The 27,242-nt window shown below is 32.3% G+C and overlaps 1 protein-coding gene across 1 annotated transcript in view; it reads left to right on the forward strand.

Annotated features, from left to right (window-relative positions):
* The window catches only part of Naaladl2 (N-acetylated alpha-linked acidic dipeptidase like 2), an 876,353-nt gene that overhangs the window by 555,057 nt on the left and 294,054 nt on the right, over positions 1 to 27,242 (forward strand). Inside the window, exons 8-9 of the mRNA XM_026382942.2 lie at positions 3,038 to 3,243; positions 7,168 to 7,287. Coding sequence (XP_026238727.2) covers positions 3,038 to 3,243; positions 7,168 to 7,287 — 326 coding nt within the window. The remainder of the gene's footprint in view (positions 1 to 3,037; positions 3,244 to 7,167; positions 7,288 to 27,242) is intronic.

Raw genomic sequence — 27,242 nt, forward strand, 5'->3', positions numbered from 1 at the left:
ATTTAACAGGAAATATTCTATAGTAATTTAATAACATAGTTAAATATCTTAAACTTGTATTACACTGCGAATCATTATCAAACTAAGAAGTCTCTCTTTATTCTCTTTCCTATTATATATCTTCTAAAGTAAACCTCAGTAGGGAGTTTATGTGTACCAGGGGAGGGGAGTGAACCAAGAATGAGTTTAGATTTGTTAAACTGACATGTCATGCAGAAGCAAATGTTTTCTTGTCTGTTTTATATTTCCCTCACTATATAACAACATTTAAATTTTTATTTTTAACAAGAAAAAACATTAAAAATATTTTAGTTTTTAATGATGCTTTTTTTACACATAAAAGCTTTTATCTTCAAATGTAATCTTTCATTGTTAATTGATGTTCACCCCTGATCCTTGTTCTGCTGACATTTCTTCCTAGTGTTTGCACAGTATTAGGTTTTGAGGGTGTTTATGTAAATGACCACCTGGCTAAATTTTAAATCATTTTCTGTCTTGTTATGGGCTGCCGATGGGTGTTTCAGATGACATTACATAGACTTACAAAGGTAAAACTAATGATATGTATATAGAGAGAATAATATCAACACTATCAAATGTATCATAAAGCTGAATCATATATTACTGTCTTAATTAGCCTGTTATACAGTATAGAGTACAACAGTGTGTTAAACTTGGGCCACTTCTCTTGATGGGTGTTTTAGTTAGTCTTTTCATTGCTGTTACCAAAGTACCTCACAAGAACAACTTAGAGGAGGAAGTTTATTTGGAGCACAATTTCAGAGGTCTCAGTCCATAGACAGCTGGCTCCATACATTGTTTTGGGTTCTAGGTGAGGCAGTACATCATGAGGGAAAGGCTAAGTAGAGGAAACCCTTTCAGCTCTTGCAAGGGTCAGGAAGCAGAGAGAGTGAGAGATAGAGACAGATATAGGGACAGCCACAGAGACAGACAGCACTTGGGAGAAGGGGCTGTAGGGAAAAGCCAGCTCTTCCAGGGCATGCCTCCAGTAACCTACTTCCTCCAGGAAAGTCCACCTGCCTACAGGTACCACCTGGTCAGTCCATTCAAACTAATATAGACTAGGGTAGAGCTCACACAGTCCAATCATTTCATGTTTTAACATTCCCACATTAACAGGAGATTTTGTGGGAGACAACTCATATCCAAACTATAATAATGTGGTTAAGGACATTTACTGAGTTTTCTGTGGAGAATTATCCTTCTCCATAGCATTAATCAAATTAACCTAATTGCTAACCCAGAGAATTTTGAGATCAAGTTTTATATTCTCCCAGTTTCTTGCCAGTCAACTCTGAAAAAGTTCATAAACATGTATGTATTCTCTCTGATTTCCTTGTATTAGCAATATTGTAGCTCTGGTGATGATATCTCTAAACACAAGATAAAAATGAATTTGAAAATTCTTGCTACTTTATTTCAACCATTTCAACAAATTTTCATCATAAGAAACTCTAAGGGAAGCACTAGAATATTCATTATCATTGCTGTATTTGCCATTTGTTGTTGGAAAACCCAGTTGAACAAAATTATACTAACTTCAGGATAAAGAAAATTCAATCTACCAAAAATTATTTGAATTTTTTTCCATTAGGATTCTTCAGTGTATATTAACAAAACTAATTTTTTGTTTAGTTTTAATTCTACCAAAAAATACTAGTTACTGATTCACATGATTTTCTTAGTGATTGAAAATTAAGAATAATTATAAATTAATATTAAGTTTTTGATATGTTTGATTTGGAATCTAGACAGCTAATGCAGAATTTTCTTTCATATTTGGGAGATAAATCCATAAATTTTCAACTTTTCAATATTTGCAGGCCCCCTATGTATACCAGTAATTAAGTATTAATAAAATGGTGACAGATCAAGCCCATTGCTTGTTCCAAAATCAGTGTGGAAAATCAGAAAAGTTTCATGAGATGACATTTTGTTACAGCATTTTTTTTGTTGTTGTCATGAAGTCAATACCTGATCCATTTATTCCACACAGGTGTAGGACCTACTTTGTGTCAGGCACTGTTCAAAGTGCCTTATAGAGTAACTCACTTAAAACTCAATATAACTGAATCTTGGATGCATTACTTGTATTACATATTAGAGTTGAAGAAACTAAGGCATAGAAAGTTTAAGTAAACTTTCTAACATCATACAATTAGTGAGTTGCAAATCCTGGATCTCAACCCAAGAAGAGTCTACATACTTCATTATTAAGATATGAAAGATGTCATAATGAAATGATAATGAAAAACTTTTAACAAAGATGTAAAAGATTACTTTGATCAAATCAATTGAGTTATGTTATTTTTATCAATAACATTCAATAACATTTTTTTAACCTACTGCAGTACAATAAGATAGGTGACAATAGTTGTCAATGTGCTTTGAACAGGGCAACATTTATCTGTCATGGAAACATTTGTAACAGTGTGTCTAATGAATCTCAATAATCTTATAAAATGGACATTGGTGAATTTCATTTTTTTCTTCAGATAATGGAGAAGACCATTATCTGAAGGTCTATCTAAAACTATAAGCTGTAATTAATTGCCTAAACACTTCATTTATTACAAAGTCCACACATGACTACCACATTTTTAATATTTACAGCTACTGACTAACTGCTTCCTCAGATGTATTTATAGTTCTTTAATATTTACTGAGCATGCACACATTGTTTACAGGACACTTCCCACTAGGATTCTGGAAAAATGTTAGATAAAGATTTCATTGTGGCATATTTGTATACTTCATTAATAAATATTCATGCTGCAAAGGACAGTTATATGGATCTAAGCTTCAGATTCATAATTGGGTTTAACAGCTGCCTCTGCTTTGATATACACAGATGTGTGAATCAAAACAGTGGGTGAAAAGTGTTAAAGTAGTCTCAATTATTAGAACAATTTTGTTTAATTGTTGCTTACTTATGCAATAGGATTATGTAAATGTCATTAAATTTATTGTTAAAGTTTATATTCTGTTTTAATGGCTCATTTCCTTCTGTTTCCAGACCGATATATTATAGTTGGCAGTCACCATTACTCTGGATACAGTTATAATGGACAAGAATGGGCTAGTAGTACTGCAATCATCACAGCATTTATCCGAGCATTGATGTTAAGGGTTAAGAAAGGATGGAGACCTGACCGCACTATTGTATTCTGCTCATGGGGAGGAACAACCTGGGGCAATATTGGCTCATACGAATGGGGAGAGGTAAAACATTAATAATAATAATATTTTCTTCTTTTGGTAGACAATATACAATTTTTGTAGCCAAAGATGATATTGCGCTTCTGAACTAGGGGTCATAACTGATGATTTGCTGAGATCACTTGCAAGAATTAGAGGTAGACCCATGTAGAGTAAATCATGTATGATATGCATCTAATCTTCCTGTTGCCACTAGAACTACAAACTTTGATATTACTCATAATAGTGATTATTTAATTATTGTACTTCTCCTTATAAGAAAACTGTACAGGCACTAGAAAAGAAAAGGATCAGTTGATACATACCATTACACTAAAATCCAAAACCAAAAACACTGTCCAGGAATTATCTAGTATTAGGAAATAATCTATAATCTACTATGTAATTGATTAACTTATCATTACATGTTATCTATACAATATTGAGACTGAATTCAAATAGTGGTTACCCTCTTTTCTCCCTTTCTTCTCTGCAATCCTTCATCCTTCTTCTACTTCTTTCCTACCCACTTCCTTATCTATTTATTTAAATACCATAGGAAGCCTGTGTCTTAATGAAATAAATCATGAAATGGGGGCACAGACAGAATACAATCAGAATGTTTATGTTTCAGATGCTTCTGATATGACTACACAGCATAGATGCACTATATTTTAAATGAAATATGGCAACCCATTATGGGGTGATGCCTTTTAACAACGATGCAAACATTGTGAATCTCCTACATGTTTTATTTACTTTAATAATGAAAAAAAAGGGAGATTTCATGGAAATATACAGACCCCAAAATGCTTAGTTTTAACTAGAACACCATTTTATAGCTTAGTTTGTTCACTATCTCAGGAAAAAAATCTACCTAATGAGAAAAGGAAAAAATTTAACGTAATGGGAAATTCTCTTGTTATATTTTTTATTTAAGCACTCAAAAATATAAAATGCCTATTGACTATCAAAGCAAATATCTGAAGTGTAGAAAAGAAAATAGCAACTTTTTTTTTTAATTTGAAGGGAAGGAAATTGTGAGGATGAGAACATTTTTACAGTGCAGAGTTCAGCAAGATTTACAAACTGCAAATTGAAATGCTTTTGTATATGCAAATTAGTGGTTTGAATGTTCCATATTCAAAAGAATTACTCCAAATGAAGAAATTCTATTGCTTTAAGAACCTTTTAAATTGACAAATTTGTAAGTAAGATGGAAAATTTAAAGCTGAACCAACCTCTCAAATTCTTATTCCAAATTACTTACTTTTAAGATTAGTGAACAAGTACAAAAACAATTTAGGGAATATGTGATTTTGTCTATTTTAAATAATTCAGAAACAATGAAACAGTGTTTCATTTTTCTTATAAATATTAAGAAAATGTCTTAAAGATTCTTTTCAAACTCCAAATATGCTTCTTTATTTAAATATATGTACAATCTTCTTGATTAACTTTCACAATTTATATTAATCCTAAATTATATATGCGTATATATTTCTAAACTATGTTCACAAAGTACTCTTGTCTGACATTATTATTTCCTAACTTAAATATCCTAAATTCAAATTCATAGGAAATTACATTGCAGAAAATCCTTGAGTTTAATTGAGCCTCAAGCATCATAGCCTGTGGACTGAAACAATATAGACTTGCACGTATGTGAGGAATTAAATTTTCAAGTGGAGTAGATATTTTTGTGTTTAATAAAATCTAAATTTATTTTTAAATTTCAATTAACCTATTGTGCTTTTTGGTAATTTTATATTTTCTCTATCAGATGTCAAATATACAAATACTATAATGTGTGAATCCATAGAAAGAAAAAATATTTCTTAGAAAAATTTCTTTCTAGTCAGAAGATTAGAAAATACACACACACACACACACACACACACACACACACACACATGGATAATTGGTTCTAATTCTTTTTGTTTTGCGGGGGGCAGTGGGTACCAGGAATTGAACTCAGGGGCATTTGACCACTGATCCACATCCCTAGCCCTATTTTGTATTTTTATTAGAGACAGGATTTCATTGAGTTGCTTATCTCCTCGAAAAATTTCTGAGGCTGGCTTTGAAATGGAGATCCTCCTGCTTCTGCCTCTGGAGCTACTGGGATTACAGGCACACACCACTGCGCCCAGCCGGTCCTAATATGTTTTATGGGACCAATGTTCCATACATTGGTTTTTAGTATGTGTTTGTGTCTGTATGATGTATATATTTGACAACCGGTTATACATTTATTCACCTTCTGAATTTTTGCATGACTAGAAAGACAAAGGCGTGTGAGTAATAAAAATGGTCAAAAATATGCAAGTTTCATTGTTGGCTGATAAAATATATTTTTATAACTTTCTGTATACTCAGAGATTATTTCAGTGCAATCCATAAAGGTGTTTGCTAACCAGCAACTGAGGAGAAATTTAGAATACTATTGGTTGACCTGACAGATCTACTCCATGTGAGAATGAAACATTTTTCTTTTAAATTAAAACCAACTTGTGTTCTAAGTATATTCTCTGGTGAAGGAGAGTGAAGAAAGGTCTTGTTGGCATGCCACGTTGTGCTATTTAATTTTGCTTGGGTAGAAATCCCTGGAAATCCACAGTGGTAGTTAAGAGGATTAGGTGATATTGGCCAATAAACTTAAAAATGGGATTTGTAGTGACAGAATTTTAGAGAATGGACTTAATACTGAACTTGGTCATTAAAGAAAAATATTACACATCATTGAATGTTTTTATTAAAAATACCATTTCTTCTGTGAAGAATCTTTAATTTTCACTGGATATTGTGGAAATACTACTAATTTTAGAGTAAAAAAAGTCAGAGTTCAAATTCTTTCTTTTATAAAACATGTGACATTCTCTAAGTCTGGAATACTCAAATAAGTTCACTAATGCTTATCTTGAGGGGTTCTCATAAGGATTATATGAATCAGCATGTACAGAATGTGTGTATGTCATAGTGTGCAAATAAAAGCAATTTTTTCATAGGTTTTAAGTAATAATAGATATTATTTGAGCCAGCTTAGAGATAAATTATTCAAGATTAAAATAAATTATTTGTGTTCAGTTAAGACATTTTAAAATTTTAAATAATTATCTCTTTACCTCTCCTACAGAGTAATAGCTAAATTTTCAACATAAAATAGAGATAAGATTTGCTAGGGATAGAAGTCCTTATAATCTTTCTCCTCAGAAAGAGGAAAGATACTTTCCCAAGGCATGACTTAATATAGTTTTTAAGATGTTCAATGGAACTTCTACATAAGAATTACTCATTAAATATTTGTGTAAGTAAAGCAGAAAAATAACACAAGCTCCCTTTGGTAGTACATTATTAATATAGTCAGTTGTTTTCAATTTTGTAGGGTTGGGGTAAGCAGACATGTGGAAAACTTAACAAGTGAATAATTTTATGTCATTAATGTGCATGAAATGCATTGGTTTTTTTGTTATAAAATTTATCTGCAGGGTCACAATTGTATAATGCCCCATTTTTCTAAGAATAACAGGTATTGTGTGTAAGAGTAGCTCAAAGCTCCAAAGGAAAGGACTCATTTTATTAATCATGGAATTAGTTCATCCTTGTCTAACTCACTGACTATAAAATTAAGTGCTCTCATTGAAGCAAATATCCATCCTGTATTCTGTAGTTGAATTCCATGCAATGCTATGTTTTTAAAAACATTTTCTTTTAAAACTTGACTTTTATCAGAACATGTTTTAAAATATTTAATCATATTTTGTACCTAACTCCTTATCACCCTTATTTAAAATCTTCTTCCAACCTTGACTTATTTTATTAAGTGCTTTTAAAAATGTACTGCTGCAACATAATGATTTTAATGAAAAACCCTTTATCATTTAACAGCTAAATAATAAAGTAATTATTTTTATTTATGTTAAAGATAGATTTTTTTTTTAATTTCAGGATTTCAAAAAGGTTCTGCAAAAAAATGTTGTGGCTTATATTAGCCTCCACAGTCCCATAAGGGGGAACTCAAGTCTGCATCCTGTAGCATCACCATCCCTTCAGCAACTGGTAGTAGAGGTAAGATGAACCACTCTTTTTAAAAAGAGTGTGTGCAAAATTACCTTATTCTGTATAATTGGCATTTCATGAGTTTTAGAATTCCTTTCAAGTTGTCATAAAGTGATCTACAAGGTATTTCAAGAAATGACCTGCTGGTGTGTTCTTTTAATATTTGGGTCCCTTCCTTCCTTGCTTTTTTCCTTCCCCTCCCTCCTTTCTCTTAACCAGTATGCTTTAAAATAATCTTTTTATAGTCCAGAGTTCTTCATCTCCTACTCTTTTATGATTTTAGTTCTAGGAAGTTATACTATTATGGAGAAGGTATCTAAAAATGTGAATTTATTTTTGCCATATTAAATTCAGCACTCAAGTTGCCAATTGTGCAGTCATAACATCTTTTGGTAAACTTGATTACTTTTGATTTGTTCCCTTTGATTTATGTTTTGAGTAAAGTGGGGATCTGTCCTATCTTCTCAGCTATATTGTAGAGCACCCTGGAAGCAAGAATATGGTGGTAAATAAGTTTAATATATTTAGAAAATATCATTTGCAAAAACACTGATGGCAAATGATTGCGTGTATTTTTCAGCAAACTTAAAAACCATATAGTTTGTGATATTTCACTGGAGTTATTTATTTCTTCATTTAGCCTCTTCTCACCTATTTCAAATTTACCAGGACATTTTTTTGTTTTTGTTTTTTAGTAGAGTTCACACTTTTATTTCTGGATTCTTTTTATGATATTCAATACAGATAAAATGATAGGTGTTATTTTTCAGATTTAAAACCTGAAACAATGTTTTAAAATATTTAGTTATTTTAAAATATCTTGCCACTGGGGGGTAGTTTCCTCCTAGCTCTAATGTCTATTGGTGACATTGAAAATGACCTTTCAGATGCCTACAGGGTTTCCAGTGACTATCCCACAGGAACTGAATTAGAGAAATAACGAATTAGAGAAATAACTGAATTAGAGAAATAACAGCCTGTTGAATTAACCATAATTCTTGATATAAATGTAATGCAAACTAACATTTTATGACATTTCATTGACATTTCCATATGCAGTATAATAAAGAAGACATTATGAAATGTGTACATTATGAATGTGTACATTTAAGATCAGCCAAACCCCTATGTATATGCCCTAAATTATATACAGTTCTGTAAGTTAATTTCTTCTATTCTGTGTACTGGTTTGAATTTGCTCTCCTTTACCAACAATGGAAAACACTAGAGAAAGAATCAGCTGCACATCTCTCCCCTGAGAAGTTATTTCTGAATAGATACATGATCAGGAGGAAAAGCTCAAGTATCTAGAAAATAAATAAGGTTGGTTTAAATATGACTTCTCCTTCTCATGCATTATAATTTTTCTATTTGAGAATCTTGCAAGACATGTAATTACTGAAATTCTTGGGTAAGTAAAAATAGTAAACCATTAAAGAATATCAAATCCATAGAATATCATTTCTGAGACTATAATATAATTTAAAGTATCTTTGCATATCTTATAACTGGGAAATCTAGAATATTTTATTATATAAATCTGTTCATGGAGGTTGGAGTTGTAGTTCAGCAATAAAGCACTTGCATAATATGTGAGACCATTGGTTTGCTCCCCAGCAAAACAAAACAAAAACTAAAAAAAAAAAAAGAAAAAGAAAAAGAAACAAAGAAACAAAGCAAAAAACACTCTATGTGAAAGTTAAAGAACTCTCATCTCAATATTCTCCATTCATCTTAATAATGAATGTTGTCAGGGCAAAATTCTCCTCTTCTCATTTGTTTGGGAGATGAGCATTTTGTTTTATAGTTGAATGTGTTTACATATCTTAAATCTAAAAATGAACAGGAATTTATTTTGAAAGAACATTTCTTTTGTGTGTGTGTGTGTGTGTGTGTGTGTGTGTGTGTTGTATGTGTTTCTACAATAATTCAGAAGGATAGGAACATTGCAAGTTTAGACAAAGAGTAACATTATGTAATTATAAAAGATGAAAATTACATATTTAATGTATTAAATTGTATGGAAAATATATGGCATTTTAAGATATATTTATGTATGAAAGTTTAGTATTATGTAGTTTTTTCTTTAAATACAGAAACACCCTTTAAAAGATAAAAGTTTAGAGAACTGAAGGAAATGAGTGTTAGAGTAATTAACACTAGTGGCCTTAAAAGAAAGATCTAAAATGTTTGTTTCAAAAATTAATTTAAATTATTAACTCAGAACATATGACACTTTTCTTAAAAAGAGATTTTATCAGTTTAGATCCTGTTACCATATATAGATCATATGATTCATATGATCTTGTATAGAACTAAAATAAACAAATTCACAATGACTTTTTTACACAGAACACAAATTCCCTAGAATGAAAGCATGCTGACCAAATGAGGGATCACACAAAGTTGTATGGAATACCTGATATTTCCTACAATGAAATGCAGATGCCAAAAGATATTGCCAAGTTCATGTGGCAGATTTAAATATAAGAGACAGAATCTTAAAACTTTTAATATGTAATACTGAATTTTATTTAAACAACCTAAACACATAAAATATCTTAATAGATTGCAAGTTTGGTCTGAACCAAAAATGTGAAGTAGTTTTCCAAAATCAAATGCTACTTTTAACTGCATTAGTATTATGTTATTCCATTGGGGTGAGATGGCAATCCCATTGTATTTAGTCCATCAGACTACCACTTGATAGATAATTATTTGAGTTGGATGTATTGGCTTTATTGAGGCATAATTTATTTGTACACAATAAAATTCTCCATTCTTAAGTGTGCAGCTTGGTGAATTTTGACGAGCTCATGCAGTCACGTAAACAGTATCACAATGTAGATATATAGCATTTCAGTCAAACACAACAGTCTCATCATTATCAGCTTTTGTCTCTTCTCTATATCCCTGCTTTCTTGCAACCACTGATATATATTCTCTCCCTATAGTTTTACTTTTAAGACTTTCAGTAAAAACCAATTGAATCATCCAGTAGTAGCCCTTTGTGTGACTTCTTTTACTTAGCATAAGACTTTAAGTTTTACCCATATGTTATACACTACAGTAGTTCTAAAACATCTACCTAGGTCACTGAAAAAATACTCTAGAGAGGGACTAATGAGAGAAACACATTTGGAGCGCTCTTATCCAGTTTAATATTCTAACTTTGATTTTTAAATGAAGAAATTTAAATAACTGAAATTGAGAAATCATTTCCTGAGGGCAGTCCAACAAATTTAAATGATATCACCAAGTTGAGAGGCTAAAATCTTTTGAAGATCAAGAAGTATTTAATGAATCTGAATCCAGTGTCAAAGCTTATAGGTCTTACTTAGGATGCACGAAGTACTGAAAAATACATTGGCTGAAGAATGAAGAAAAGTTGCAGAACACTGTTGGGCAATAGGTAAATGATGGTTCATTATATTGTTCTCCTTTCTTTTGAGCTTTTTTGTAAAGTTCTATTAGAACTTGAAAATAATCAGAAAATATTTTATTTCTCTAAATTGGAACACTGAAAATTGATAAATTAGATTGTCTTCAGAAGGTGGCAATAATCAATTAATGACTTACACACTGAGTTGAAATTACAGGCCAAGAACTGAGGTTTTTATACATTTCATTCTTCTGATACTTTTGTTAATTCATTGAATATGCTGTTTTGCTTCATTTGTTTTATCCAATATTTTTACAAACAAAAATAACTCATTGAAGGTTAGGTAATTTGTTTTAGTACATACAAAAATTCCACTCGAAAACAAAAATAAATAAATGTTAATATTTTTGAATCCACAAATATTTAAGAAATGAATATATATTTTCAAACCATAAATTACTTTCGTTTTCTTTGTGAAAACAATTTCTTATTTGTTTCTTTTAGATATACATGACATTAGAGTGTATTAAGACATGTTATACTGGAGTATAACTTCTCATTGTTGTGGTTGTACATAATATGGAGTTACTCTGGTTATATATTCATATATGAACATAGGAAAGTTATGTCTAATTTATTCTACAGTCTTCAGTCTTTCCTAATCCCATTCCACCTCCCTTCCCCTATAACTAATCTAATCAACTTCTATTCCCCCTTCCCTTATTGTATGTTAAAGTAGTATATCAGAGAGAACATTTGGTCTTTTTTTTTGGGGGGGGGTGCGCAATTGGCTTTTTCACTTAGCATGAGAGTCTCCATTTTCATCAGTTTACTGGCAAATGCCAAAATTTCATTCTTCTTTATGGATGGGTAATATTTCATTGTGTATATATACCATATTTTCTTTTTTCATTCATCTGTGGACGGGCACCTGGGAAGGTTCCATAATTTAGCTACTATGAATTGAGCTGCAGTGAACATTGATGTGGCAACATCACTACAGTATGTCATAGTTAAGTCCTTAGGGTATATTCTAAGGAGTGGGAAAAACAGGTCAAATGGTGGTTTCATTCCAAGTTTTCTAAGGAATCTCCATACTGCTTTCCAGAATGGTTGCACCAATTTGCAGTCCCACCAACAATGTATGAGTGTGCCTTTACTCCCACATCCTCACTAACATTTATTGTTACATGTATTTTTAATAACTGCCATTCTGATGGGTGTGGGGTGAAATTTCAGTGTAGTTTTAATTTGGATTTTTCTAATTGCTAGAGATGTTGAGCACTTTTTCATATATTTGTTGACTGATCATATTTCTTCTTCTGTGAAGTGCCTGTTCATTTCCTTTTCCATTTTGTTGATTGGGTTATTATTATTTATTTTGGTACTAAGTTTTTTGATAAATTTTTATATACTGGAGATTAATGCTTTATCTGAGGTGCCAGTGGCAAAGATTTTCTCCCATTCTGTAGGCTCTCTCTTAATGTTTTTTATTGTTTCCTTTGCTGTGAAGAAGCTTTTTAGTTTGATACTATCCCATTAATTGATTTTTTATTTTACTTTTTGTGCTTTGGGAGTCTTTTTGAGGAATTTGGTTCCTAAGTCAACATGATGGAGAGTAGGGCCTACTTTTTCCTCCAGTAGGAGTAGGGTCTCTGGTCTAATGCCTAGGTCATTTATCCACTTTGATTTAAGTTATGTACAAGGTTAGAGAGAGGTGATTAACTTCATTTTGCTACATATGGATTTCCCATTTTCCCAGCACTATTTGTTGGAGAGGTTATGTTTTTTCCAATGTGTGTTTATGGCACCTTTGTTTAGTATGAGATAACAGTATTTATGTGGGTTTGTCTCTATGTCTTCTAGTCTGAACAAGTGGTCTTCATGTCTGTTTCGGTGCCAACACGATGCCATTTTTGCTACTATTGCTCTGTACTATGGTTTAAGGTTTGGTATAGCGATGCCACCCGTTTCACTCTTCTTGCTAAGGATCGCTTTGGCTATTCTGGGCCTCTTATTTTTTCCAGCTAAATTTCATGACTGATTTTCCTATTTCTATAAAGAATATCATGGTATTTTAATAGGAATTTCCTTAAATTCGTATAGCACTTTTGGTTGTAGGGCCATTTTGACAATATTAATTCTGCCTATCCAAGATCATGGGTGATATTTCCATCTTCTAAGGTCTTCTTCAATTTCTTTCTTGTGTGTTCTATAGTTTTCATTGTATAGGTCTTGTACCTCTTTTCTCAGATTAATTCCCAAATATTTTATGATTTTTCAAGGCTATTGTGAATGGAATAGGTCTCCTAATTTCTCTCTCAGTTGATCCTTCATTCATGTATAGAAACACAATTGATTTATGGGTGTTAATTTTATATCCCGCTACTTTGCCAAATTCATTTATGGGTTCTACAAGTTTTCTGGTTTGGGGGAGTCTGTAAATATAAAATAGGAATAGTTTGAGTTCTTCTTTTTCTATTCATTTACTTTTAATTTCTCCCTTCCGTCTAATAGCTACGGCTAGATTTTTAAGAACTATATTGAATAGAAGAGGTAAAAGGGTATCCCTGTGTTGGTCCAGTTTTTAGAGAGAATACTTTCAAATTTTCTCCATTTAGAATGATCTTGGCCTTGGGCTTAGTATATACAGTTTTAATAATGTTGAGGTATGTTCCTACTATTCCTAGGGTTTTTTTTTTTTTGTGTGTGTATGTGTGTTTTAAACATGAATTGATTCTGTATTTTGCTAAATGATTTTTTTGCATTTATTGAGATAATCATATGATTCTTTAAGTCTGTTGATTTTATGAATTATGTTTTTTGATTTCCATTTGCATCCCTAGAATGAACCCTGCTTGATCATGGTATACTATCTTTTAAATAAGTTTTTATATGTGATTTTTTCCAGAATTTTATTAAGAATTTTTGTATCTATGTTCATCAGGGATATTGGTCTGAAGTTTTCTTTCCTTGATATGTCTTTGTCTGGTTTTGGTATCAGGGTGACACTAGCCTCATAAAATGATTTTGGAAGGGTTCCAACCTTTTCTATTTCATGGAATAATTTGAGAAGTATTGGTGTTAATTCTCTTTGAAGGTCTAGTAGAACTTGGATGAGAATCAGACCTGTCCTGGGCTTTTCTTTGTTGGTAGGATTTTGATGGCATCTTCAATTTCATTTCATTGTTTGAAATAGATTTGTTTAAATTTTGTATGTCCTCCTGATTCAATTTGGGTAGGTCATATGTCTGAATGAATTTGTCAATGTCCTCAAGATTTTAAATTTTATTAGAATATAAATTTTCAAAATAGTTTCTGAGTAATGTTTGTATTTCAGTAGTGTTCATCATGATATTTCCATTTTCATCTCTTTGTGAAAATAATAACTTTATCCATGCACTACGCAAAAATGTAATCAAATAATACATTTATTACCTTAAAATGACACTGGATATAATATGTACCAAATAAAACTATTTGCCAAATTATAGTATATAATAATAATTATGATGATGATAATTACAGAAAAAATAAATTTTCATAAAATCCACTGAACTATTCAAAAGCTAGCTCTTTGGTTAAATAAAAAAAAAAATCTCATCTAGATGGTACCATAAGGGATTCAGGTGCAAATTTTCTAATTTTTAATGTAGGGTTGGTGGTCCTTCAGATTGGGAAGGTTGTTTCTAGCTTTAAGCTATAATTAATATAGCTACTGTGTTTACTCATGTAGAATGTGCAGTGAGTTTTCTTTGGTGTTTATCTAGAAATGGAATGGCTTTATCATAATGTAGGCACAAATGTAACTTCAGTTGATACTACTGAAGAGTTTTCTAGGGTGGTTTAACCAACTACATTCTAAAAGCCAGGTATGAATGTACTAGTTGCTCCACCTCAAATTCAGCATTTGGCACAGAGGCACCTCTGGGATTTTAACTTGAGTTTCTTTTTTTTTTTATATATATATATATTTTTTATTGATAACAAATAACCCAATCAATAAATGGGCCAAGGACCTGAACAGACACTTCTCAGAGGAGGACATACAATCAATTAACTTGAGTTTCATAATGACTAATGCTGCTGAGCATCTTCTCACATCTATACATCCTCATTAGTTGTGGATCTCTTTCTCTGAGACATGCTCACTTGAGTCTACTTAAGGAAAATTTTTTTGAAAGTTGTTTGCCTTTTCCTTACTTATTTTTCAGAGTTTTTCATACACTTCGGTACAAGTCTTTTGTCAGTTGAATATTTTGAACTCTTCTCCCACTCTATAGCTCAGTTTTCACTCCCTTAATGGTAACAAAACAATTTAGTTATTAATATTTTTATGAAATCTTTTAAAACCACATTTATTGTTCTAGTACCTTATTAAACAGAACATAGTAAACTTAATTTAACCTATCATTTATATTTAAAGAGCATTATAAAATTTTACTACCCATTTTCTCATTCATAAACATTTAAGTACTATATGTATATGGTACTTAATGACATATAATTATAGATTAATTATATCTCTAGTTTATATATATATATATATATATATATATATATATCATGTATCTCAAATCATATACATTCATTAGAGCACTAAGTCCACAATTAGTCTATAGTAGTAATTCTGAATATCTCAAATTGTATTTACTTTACTGAGAACAATAGGGTGTTCTGTAGAGATTATGGAGAACCCAATTTCCCTGAATGAACAGGATCTAAAAGATATTTTCTGAAATCTAATTTTTTTCTTTTCCACATTTTTATTGGTACATTATAGTTGTACATAATGATTTATATATGTGCACAAAATAAAACATAATTTGGCCAACTTCATGCCCCAGAACTTCCCTACCCCTTCCTCTCCTCCTACCTCCTGGTCCCTTTCTTATAAAAATAAAAGGAAGATCAGTAAAATTTAAATTCTTAAAGGAAAAAAATCCTTTCTTGAAATAATTTTCACAGACTCCTTAAATGTACAATGAAAGATATACAGGAGAGTGACTTCATTAATGAAATATAACTGTCTTCATGTAAAATAACTTATGAAATTATAGATAAGATCACAAGTAATAATTTTAAACATTAGGATGCAACACAAATACACACACACACACACACACACCTATACTGCTAGATTGCTGGTTTACTCTTAATTTTTGAAATCATCTTTCATAGATCATAGAAGGTATTGATTTTGCCTTTAGAAAAACAGAATTTGATCATCGATATATTAGCCAGTGCTCTGTAAGTCTCAAGTAAACAGTGATGAAATTTCTAAGAGGTTATTTTGGGAAAGCCTGCAGCATTTGTACATACGAATGTAGTCAATCTAGCCATATTCTACTTAAATGTTACATTTGAAGCACCTGCCAGAAGCTGGCAAATTTGATCAAAGCTAAACAATTGCTTCAATATCGTATAACTGTATAATAGGAGATAGACAGCGTTTTTAACTTTTTAAGACTGGCAAGTTGGTTTTTTTTTTTTCAGTTTTATAAGGTGGGTTTTTTTAAATTTTTAACCTCATGTTCTATGATTTTTAATAGACCAAGGCTGTTCACTAGAAAATGTACATCATGTATTTCAAATCAACTACATCCATTAGAGCACTGAACCCAGAACTAGGCTACAACAGGAACTCTTCTGAGTATCTTCAATCTGTTGCAGAGCTCATGTGACAAGAAAATGAGAACCCCAACTGTACAACATTGCTGTAAGTGTTGTGGAACACAGAGTAAGCAGATGAAATGCCCCTGCTGCCCAGGAGCTGATGCTTTTCATGTGGATGTAAGACATGCCTAGGGGATTAAACTAAAGGAGTAGGTGTGATATGTGCTGTACTAGAATTCACAGAAAAGAGATAATGTGATTGATTTAGAAACATGCATTATACAGCAGTGACATAAAGGATGAATGGTTCAGAATCTGGACAAAATTTAACCATCTATCTTTTCAAAGCTCAATACTCCAATCATGTCAACAGACTCCTGTTTTACTAAACCACCAACTCTTCTTTTCAGATCAGCTGAGCTAGTGTCCATTTCCATTTGCCCCCTCAGACTGACTGCACTTTGCTTCTGCCCCTTTCCTCTTGTGGCTGTGTCTTCTGCATCACTTGCACAGTAGTTTCTCTAGCTGCCATTACTGTGGTTCCTCCTGCCTGACCCTGCGACAGTTATTTAGGGGATAAAAACAAAACGTGAAAATCTGTAGCCCCAGAAGGTACTTTGTTCAAATATTTGAGTTCCAGAACATTGACTTATAAGTAACAAAGAGATCCATTAATAATTTTTTCTTGCTTTTATGTTTATATATGCTGGAATAATAAAAACAACCACTAAGTTTTGTCTTCATGATATCTAAATTATAATTTCTCATATCCCAGAGTTGGTCAAATGAGTTCTATTTGATATTACCACTGGGCTACATTTTAAAAATGAAAAGAGATGCTATACAACTTCCTGTGTAAAAGCATCAAAACCTTCAGAGCCATGCTGAATCTTAACCACTGTTCAAGAAAAGGAACAATATACAGGCCACCAAATCTAGAATCCTATAAAACTGCTTAAAACTATGCTGATTTTTTTTTTGGATTTGCTAAAATGTGTATGTATGTAGATGTACGTGTGTGTGTGTGTAATGAAGAATCTTCTAGAATATATGTGTGCTAAGTTTCTCTCACTGTTATAAAACACCTGAGAAAATCAACTTAGAGGAGGAAAGATTTATTTTGGCTCATGGTTTCAGAGCTTTCGGGACAAAGTCACTTGGCTTCATTCCTCTTGGATCTGTGGTGAGGTGGGACATCATGGAAGAAAACATGTGACAGAGCAGATCTCTTGGTGGCCAGAGAGCAGAAAGAAAGAGCAAGAAAGGATCCAGGGATAAGGTACATCCTTCTAGGACATGACTCTAGTGACCTACTTCTTCTGAGTAGGCTCCATGTCCTAGGTTTCCATCACTTTCCAATAATCCATCAATCATGAACCTGTCATTGGGTTAATCCCTTGATAAAATCAGAGCTCTCCTGACCCGTTCACTTCCCCAAAGCCCTGTCTCTGAACATTCTTGCATTGGGCAACAGACCTTCAACACTTGAGCCTTTAGGGAACATTCCACATATCACATGATATTAATTTTTAAATTCTTTATATTCTAAAACTTTTCCACTTATTCTACCTGTCTACATAAACACATAACAGCTAAATTTCGGACAAAGCCAATTAAAAATGCTAATTAGCCTATTAATCTTGCAAAACCTTCTAGAACTTATTTTATATGAAATTGAAAGCCTCAAACCTTTACTTGGAAAATACCCGCTTATTTTATTTTTTAAAACATTTGTAAAGGGCAGTGACCGAGTAAATTAAAGTTCTAACCAGACAAGTTTATTGCACTTTTGTTTCTCTGTTTTTGATTCTTGTTCTCATCTTGTTATATCATTCAAATTTATGTATATATTTGTTATTCCATCTTTATTAAAATACTATTATCTTCTTCTGGATTATTACAATGTATTTTACATGTACCTGTAGTTACAAATTGAGTAAGAAATGTGGAAATCAGCCGCATGTGGTGGCGCATGCCTGTAATCCCAGTGGCTCAGGAGGCTGAGGCAGGAAGATTGTGAGTTCAAAGCCAGCCTCAGTAACTGTGAGGCACTAAGCAACTCAGTGAGACCCTGTCTCTAAATAAAATACAAAATAGGGCTGGGGATGTGGCTCAGTGGTTGAGTGTCCCTGAGTTCAATCCCTGGTACCCCTCCCTCCCCCTCAAAAAAAAAAAAAAAGGAAGAAAGAAAGGAAAGAAATGTGGAAAATAATGTGAGATAAACACCCTGTGTTGTGTTTAGTTGGCAGGGCACCGCTTGCATACTTGATAGTTGGCCTTGATACAACCATTAGAGTGTTATTTTTGTTCATTTTATATTATTTCATTTATGACACAATTCAGATACCTTTTCCTCATTTATTCTACCTTTGGTTACTTCAAATTAATTTTTTTTTTTGCCGATATTATTGGCTAGAATGCAGAATGGCAGATTATAGAAGGTATGCTGATAGAACGAAAAGAGCTATCTTTTCTTTTTCTTTCTCTGCTCTTGACAATTGTAATGCAGAGGAAGGAAGCAAAGTTTAATTTCTATTCTGTTTGCTGTAAAATGTGAAAGTGGCTTTAAAACATTCTTCTATTGACTTGTCTTTCATGAAAAATTCTGTAATTTTTTTTGTTCTTTGCTTTGTCCAATTTGTTAATGAGAGAAATTCTCACTTTCTTGATCACAATGAATTCTAATGCTTCTCAGTGTATTCAACTTAATTTATCCTCCTCTTTGTGACTGCTTCTACTACTTGTCAACTGAAGTAAGCGTAAAGGCTGATAAACTGATTTAAAACCTTCTTTACATTAATTTACCACTTCAATAAAGTCTTTCATTTGAAATTGCAATTCTATTGGCAAGTTTATCTATCTCCTAGGTTTCATGAGACTTTGCATAGTGTTAAAACTAAGCAATCCCTCCAGTTTATTACTGCTTTACAAGGTTTTCTGCTCACTAAACACTGAGAATATATAAATTTATTTTTATTTAAATCTAGATATCAAGGGATATCTTAGATTCTGGTATGAACCCTGAGTTTCAGAAGACAGTTGATATAAATATTTAGATTATTTAGCCAAAGAAAAATGTAAACAAGTTGAGATATTAACAAGTTTAGCTTGAACTCTTTCATACAACCATAATTAATCTCACAATGGCTAAAATAGCTTTAGCTGAGTAGCTTTTTGTCTGGGACTTTTGGATTGCCATTCTTCAGGACTCTGGGAATGGCTATTTATGCAGGCGTGGCATTAGCGAATCACCACTGGGTTGGCAGGTCAGATAAAAATATTTAACCTTGATGGCATCATTAATGTAGTACATGCACTTCCATTAAAAAAAAAAATGAAACTCAAAAGTTGTCATTTTTTTCCTGACCTCAAAATAAATCAGATCTTATAGGATTTGTTTAAAAACCTATTATTAATGTTATCAGTTAATTATTTATATAACAACCATAATAGTGATACTTTCCCCTTATAACATAGGGCATTTTTGTATATGAATAATGAAATGTATTTAAATAAAATTCAGTTTTATGCTAAAAAAGGAGAAACTTTTTAAAGTATACTTATAAGCACTGGTATAATTTTATTATGTGTTGGCATGTAATTATCTTTGATAAGTTGAATAAATCATGGCTTCTTGGTTATTATGGTCCTTTTTTAAGTGATGTCTTGATAATTTTGTATTTGAATGGATTGTTTGATTTGTTTCTTTAACAAAATAACCTGGCTTATTGAAACAAAAGGAAATCAATAACAATGTTAAATAGTGATTAAACAAAGAAATAAATATGCAAATAAATTTTGTAAATCCGTTTTTCCCAGTGTGTGTTATGAAAGATATACAAAATAGTATATCTTTTTAACTTTTTTTTTTGTAGTTGTATATGTACAAAATGCCACTATTTTATTTTTTTTAAATGTAGTGCTGAGGTCCAAACCCAGTGCCTCACTCATGCTAGACAAGCGCTCTGCCACTGAGCTACAGCCTCAACACATTACCCTTAATCATGAAGATCCATAAGTAAATAGAGTACACAGCCTTCTTCAAACTTTTTTATTCAGGAACATTTTTCTTTGGGCCTCTCATAAAAATGGCCACAGATTTAAAAAACTGTATTATACCTAAAAGTTGAAATATTTGCAGGAACTTAAACAAGGTTCAATAACTTCACTTTGCAAATAAATTTCTTCAAATGGCATGATCTACAATTTGCATTTCTCAGTGCAAATTCACTTTTTCAGAAACACAACTCAATATATACTGCTGATAAGACTTGAAGGGACTGATTATTTCTTCACTTTGATCTGGAATTTCACCTGCAAATTTATAGCCTTAAGTGTCCTAATACTTGACACTAATCCCTCCATAGTTACTACTGCTAAGTAAAAATTTTACTTGAAAAATTATAATTTTAAGGTGAAGATGATAAATAAAATTGAACAGCAAAACACTAAGTTATTTTAACCCTGAAATAACCATCCTTTCCAGGGCCGATAACAATTTTCTGTATATCTTCAAGGTGTAGAGAAACAATTTCAGTTCAGCCTAAGGAAGCATTCTTAGATAGGTAAATTACTTTAAGGTGCTCAAACACTGTCTGAGGCTATGAAGAGAGATTAAACATTTTTATGGATGAATGAATTAGCCAATGTTTATTTATATAGTAATTAACTCATGAATAAACTTTGTTTTTGTTTTTGTTTGGTACTGAGGATTGAACCCAGGGGTGCTTACCCACTGAGCAATATTGCCAGCTGTTTTTTTGTTTGTTTGTTTATCTGTCTATCTATCTATCTCTCTATCTAGAGACAGAGTCTGGGTGAGTTGCTAAGTGCCCTAAGCTGCTGAGGCTGGCTTTGAACTGATGATCCTCTTGCCTCAGCAACCCCCACCCCAAATTGCTGGGATTACAGACATGCACCACTCTGCTGGTGCAGGTGGGATATTGCTCTTCTTTGGTAAAGATCTATAAGGGTAATTGGCATTTAAGCTTTATTTATATGAATTTGCTTATTTGATTGTTTGGTTTTTACAATGTATAAAAAAGCCTGCAATTGGTTCTTAGGTTTTGCTGGCTATCAGGATAACAACTTTCATGGGTATGCCTTTACAAATTTGGCCTAAACCTACATATCATATATATAACAGTTGGTGAAATACAAGAAACCATGAAAATTTTAGGTCAGTATTGATGTTTATAATTCTTTTCTGAGGCTATATAACCACATAAACATGGTGGGTAGCTGTAGACATTTATCTATGATAACCATCTCACCCTGAAGCAACTGTATCTCATTTATTTGAGGTAATCAATAGTAACCAAAGAAAAAGGAAAGGAAAGAAAGAAGGTGATAGTAGCTAAGATTGAAACACATTAATCTAGAGAAGTTTATAAAGAGAAATCTATTTTAGAATCATAGCATCAGAGTGATTCCTTTTTCCACAGCACCGTTTTCTTTTCAAGTCACCTAAAATTACTTACTTTAAAATTTCTGAAACTAAATGAAGGGTATTAATTAGTCAATTATGTTTTACATGAAATTCAGTCAACCATGCAATAGAATAGTATTTTTGTATGCCTATATATGGATAATCTTCTGAAATTTTAGTCAGGTTTCACTAACATTCAGTGGGTAATAATAGGTTCATAAAATAATAAGGTGTTGCACAATTCCCAAATGAGGTGGGATATTGCTCTTCTTTGGTAAAGATCTATAAGGGTGATTGGCATTTTCACTTCATCCTAGAAATAGGAATTTAGATTAAAAAAATTGTACATCACAAAACTCTTACCTAATAACTAAAACAACTTCTTATATTGTTTTATTGTGCTATTTGTTGAAAATTATAAAGTATTTGTGAACAACAGAAACACATAATTAATCGCTTATAATTTTACTATTCAGAGAGAATAACAGAATATTCTTTGAGTCTTGCAGAAATCTATTTTATTTAAAAGGAGAAATGTGATCTGTGCTTTTTTTCCTTTAAATATACCATAAATAGTTTATTTTAAAAAATACAATTGTCATTGTGATATCGCTGGTAAACTGGTAAAACTATATGAATGACATATGAGAATTCATTGTATCATATTGACAACTCTTCTGTAGGTTTGAGCTATTTTTGAAAATAAAAAATTCAATCAACAAATGTATATTATTTCAGTATAAAGCTATATTACCTTTATTAGTCAATTTCCATTTTAGCATTTATACACATTTTACAGTGTTTGTATTACTTTAACTAGAAAGCCTCAAATACTGCTACAAGATTCTACTAATACCCAGTGACTCAAAGTCACTGCCATGATTACTGGATTTTGAATCATATTACTTTAGCCAGGACACACAGAGAAATTGAGTAACCCATGTTCTACCTCCTGAATTCCACAGAGTCAGGTGCTGTGTCTCAATTACCACAGATACAGTGCCACCAAACAGCTCCACAACAGTCTTACCACAGCTGAAACATCAAAAGTATAGATGCTACCTTTCTTTTGCCTTTCTAATCTTTAGTAGGTATGTGTACTTGGTGGAAATCATTTTGGGCAAATTTTAAAGCTATGTTCCATCGGGTGGAATGAAGAAACAATCAAAGAAGGAGTTTATTGCCACACCAACGGAACTTCTTAGGTTTACAATGCTTGATAAGGGTCAGGTTAAATAAAATGAACAAAAGTCACAGGGAATATGCTCAAAAGACAGGAGACATTGAAAACAGAGTTGATTGAGTTCCAAAATTGTTGCGATTCAATTGACACTATTTGCTGATGATATGATTCTATACCTAGAAGACCCTAAAATTTCTACCAGAAAACTTCTATGAATTTAGCAAAGTAGCAGGATATAAAATCAACACCCATAAATCAAATGCATTTCTGTACATTAGTGACAAATCCTCAGAAAGGAAACGAGAAAAACTACTCCATTTACAAAGCCTCAAAAAATTAAAGTAAAATAAAATACTTGGTAGTCAACTTAACAAAAGAAGTGAAAGATCTATACAATGGAAATTACAGAACCCTAAAGAAAGAAATCAAAGAAGACCTTAGATGGAAAGATCTATCTTGCTCTTGGATAGGCAGAATTAATATTATCAAAATGACCATACTGCCAAAATCACTATATAGATTTAATGCAACTCCAATCAAAATCTCAATGACATTCCTCATAGAAATAGAAAAAGCCATCATGAAATTCATATGGAAAAATAAGAGACCCAGAATAGCTAAGGCAATCCTTAGCAGGAAGAGTGAAGCAGGTGGCATCACTATACCAGAACTTAAACTGTACTATAGAGCAATAGTAACAAAAACAGCATGGTATTGGCACCAAAACAGACTGGTAGGCCAGTGGTACAGAACAGAGGACACAGAGACTAACCCACAAAATTACAATTATATTACAGAAAGGTGCCAAAAACATTCATTGGAGAAAAGATAGCCTCTTCAACAAATGGTGCTGGTAAAACTGAAAATCTATATGCAACAAAATGAAATTAAATTTCTATCTCTCACTATGCACAAAACTCAACTCAACATGGATCAAGGACCTAGGAATAAAACCAGAGATTCCTGCATCTAATAGAGGAAAAACTAGGCCCTAATCTCCATCATGTGGGAATAGGTCCCAATGTCCTTTTAAGACTCCTTTGGCACAAGAATTAAAATCAAGATTCAATAAATGGGATGGACACAAATTGAAATTCAATTTCTCAATTAAATTGGAATCCAGTCTCTGTGGAAAGTAATGTCTAATTAAAGTTTGAGGTATACACATTTATACAAGTGTTTCTCAGGAGAAACTGTCCAGACAGTCATGCATAAGAGATCCACTTGTTTGCTAGAGGGCAGGGTTGGGTGTTGGTGGGAAGGCTCCAAAGCTCCAATACCTGCCGTAGCCTAAGCCCTGGGAATCTGGAGAGGACACCACACTCTGGAAGGGAGAGGGAGCACGTGCTAAATGTCAGTGTTTGAAATCATTTCAAAACTACCTCACAAGTGATCATTAGTTTTTCAGTTTCTAGCAGGCAGTAATCAATCTGAATGTTTCACACTTCCTTGGAATGAATTCCAAAATGTGAAATTTCTGAATTAAAGAATATTGGTTTATAATATCACATAATGAGATGAAGCTATCAATTTTAATTTTCTGATTCACAGGTGTCTTTAGATGTGAAGCATGGTTCTTATTCAAAATAGCATCTTTTTTATTTAATTAATTTTGTGTTATTTATATATGACAGCAGAATGCATTACAATTCTTATTACACATCTAGAGCACAATTGTTTATATCTTTGGTTGTATACGAAGTATATTCACACCAATTCTTGTCTTTATACATGTACTTTGGATAATAATGTTCATCACATTCCACCATCATTTCTAACCCCATGCCCCCCTCCCTTTCCTTCCCACCCCTCTCCCTTATCTAGAGTTCATTCATGAAATTTTTGACACCCAAATTGAAAAACGGAAATGCCATACTGACAATTTGTATCTCCCTTTGGAGCTTTGTTTTTTTTTTCTTTAGCACTTATTATTATATGTAACATATTATATGACATATTATTGTAATATGTCTCATTCCCAGTAAAATGTAAGCCCCTTGAGCAGAGGGAATTTGGAGTGTTTTGTTCACTGTTATTTCCCACTACCTGGCAAGTTAGTCCCTTCTAGGGGAAAAGAGATATTTTCTCTATGAAAGAGTGACAAGATGAGGAGGAATCTAGCAAAGATGGGCACTGAGCACAAAGAACAAGCTACCAGTGGCTGAGGGCAAGGAAGGATAGCTGAGGGAAATTGCTCTGAAGTCCTCAGCATTGTGTTCAGTACAAGACCATGGTTCCTGGGTTGATGGAGGCAGTGTAGTAAGCTGAGAGAAATTTATCCCAGGTACTCCAAGAGTACAGTGGCAGCTGTTGTAGGTTAGAGTAGGGCAATAGCACAGTGAAAAGTCTCCTCTATAGAGCTCAGAAAAAAACAGACAGGACTGGACAGCAAAGTTCATTCCAAGTGACCAAGAAATGAAGCAAATAATGCATTGGGGTTATATAACTAAGAGAGATCTCTCAATGGTTTGGAGAGCTGGAACTCTGGGGTCACATCAGAAATCAGATCTCACCGTGAAGTTCACCCGAAATCACATTGCTAACATAAACTAGTAGTTTATGACCCAGTTCCTTATGCATGCAAAAGTATTATTGCTAGGAAGAATTTTCCAAGGGCTCAGAGCTCATTTTATAGGAGCAACCAAGGATTCATCTTGAAGATAGGACTTTCTGAGGAATGTGCAGGGTGGGGCAAACAAGACCTGCTGAGCAACTCTTTCCTACAAAAGAATGATAAAATGGTTTGTTCATGTTGAAATAAAAAGTGATCTTTAGGGACGAATAGAAAGCACAATAAAATGCAATTATAATGGACCAAATAGGTAAATATAATGAACAGTTAATGGGTAAAGTAATGGATACCTTTATCTTTATTTGTATCAATTCACTAGGATGGACAAAATTGAAAGTACTATCAACACCATATATTTGTAAAGTATTTGGAACAACTAAATTTCTTATAATTATCTATTATTCATATTACTCTGAAATACCAAGTCAAGAGATTTTTCAAGGAGAAATGAAACTGTCTGTTCAAAGATAAACTCAAACATGTTCATGACAGCAGTGTTCATAGCAGCTCAAACTGGAAACATCTGGAATGTCTATGAGCAGGGGAACACAGTAAATTGTGGCTTCCTCATACAATGGATTGCTACCTGACAATAAAAAGGAATAATACATTGACACATACATATCATGAATAAATCTCTAAATACTATAATTTTAAAAAAGGAAGCCAGGTATGGGAGTATATATTATACTATTTCATTTACATAATGTCCTAGAGATAATCTACAAAAAATACAATATTTATCTTTGGATTGGAGTGTCATTAGATACAAATATTAATACTTCTTCTCTAACCAATGTAAATGCTAAAAAAGAAGTTATCTTCAAAATACTTCTTATCTTTCTTGGAGACACAATAACTTCTAACATAATACTACTGTGGTTAGCATAAAATACTGCTGGGAAAAAATATTAAAAGTTATCCATTTATCAATAAAAAAAATTAGAGAAGCTAAAATATACTTATCTGGAGAACACATATTAGCCAACATTACCCAACATCAAGAAAATCTCAGCATGAATGTTAAAATAATCATTAGATTCTGAGTCTGATAAAATTACTATAATTTTATATTCAGTGAATTCTTCAGTTTGCACAGGAGGCTACTTAAATCTGAATTTTTCAAGAGGCTGCTGTTCAGTATTAAATTTCCAATCACTAAATGTATCTCAGAAGATGAAATTTTTTAAAAAATTGTTAGCTTCCATAGACTGTAGGCAGAGTTTATTTAGCAAAAAGCTTTTTAAGGAACTAAGAAAATCTGTGCAGTTGGCAAAGAAAGCTACAATCTATAGTATGGTCTTTTAAACTGTTGGCGTCTTTAAAAGCATTTATTATAACAGTACAACTTTCAGCTCCCTTTGAGAAAATCTTTTCCAGTGCTATGTAAGGTGTCATGTGGATGTGTTCAGAAATATCTTCTCCACAGATCTTTTCATCACATTTAAAATGCATGCAGGTTTTTAAAGAAAGTTGTTCTTCTACACCTATTATTGGTTCATGAAAAATAATTTATTCATGACTATGTTTTCACTGACCTCTTAATTTTATTAGAGAACATCAATCACCTTCAATTTACCAAATAAACTATAAATTTTAGGTCAGACTTCTAGTTATCTGCACTTTGTCCTAATATTGGTAAGGAAGTTTTTATGAGGAAGAAACAAAGGAAGATTTAACATATTCTTTGGAAACTTTGAATTGATAGTTCACTTTATGGACCTTTTTTAATTTCCTTAAAAATCTTACTAGCTATATACAGAGAATTATATTTTATAAGCTC

The sequence above is a fragment of the Urocitellus parryii genome, chromosome 2 (genome assembly GCF_045843805.1).
Source record: "Urocitellus parryii isolate mUroPar1 chromosome 2, mUroPar1.hap1, whole genome shotgun sequence".
Taxonomy (NCBI): domain Eukaryota; kingdom Metazoa; phylum Chordata; class Mammalia; order Rodentia; family Sciuridae; genus Urocitellus; species Urocitellus parryii.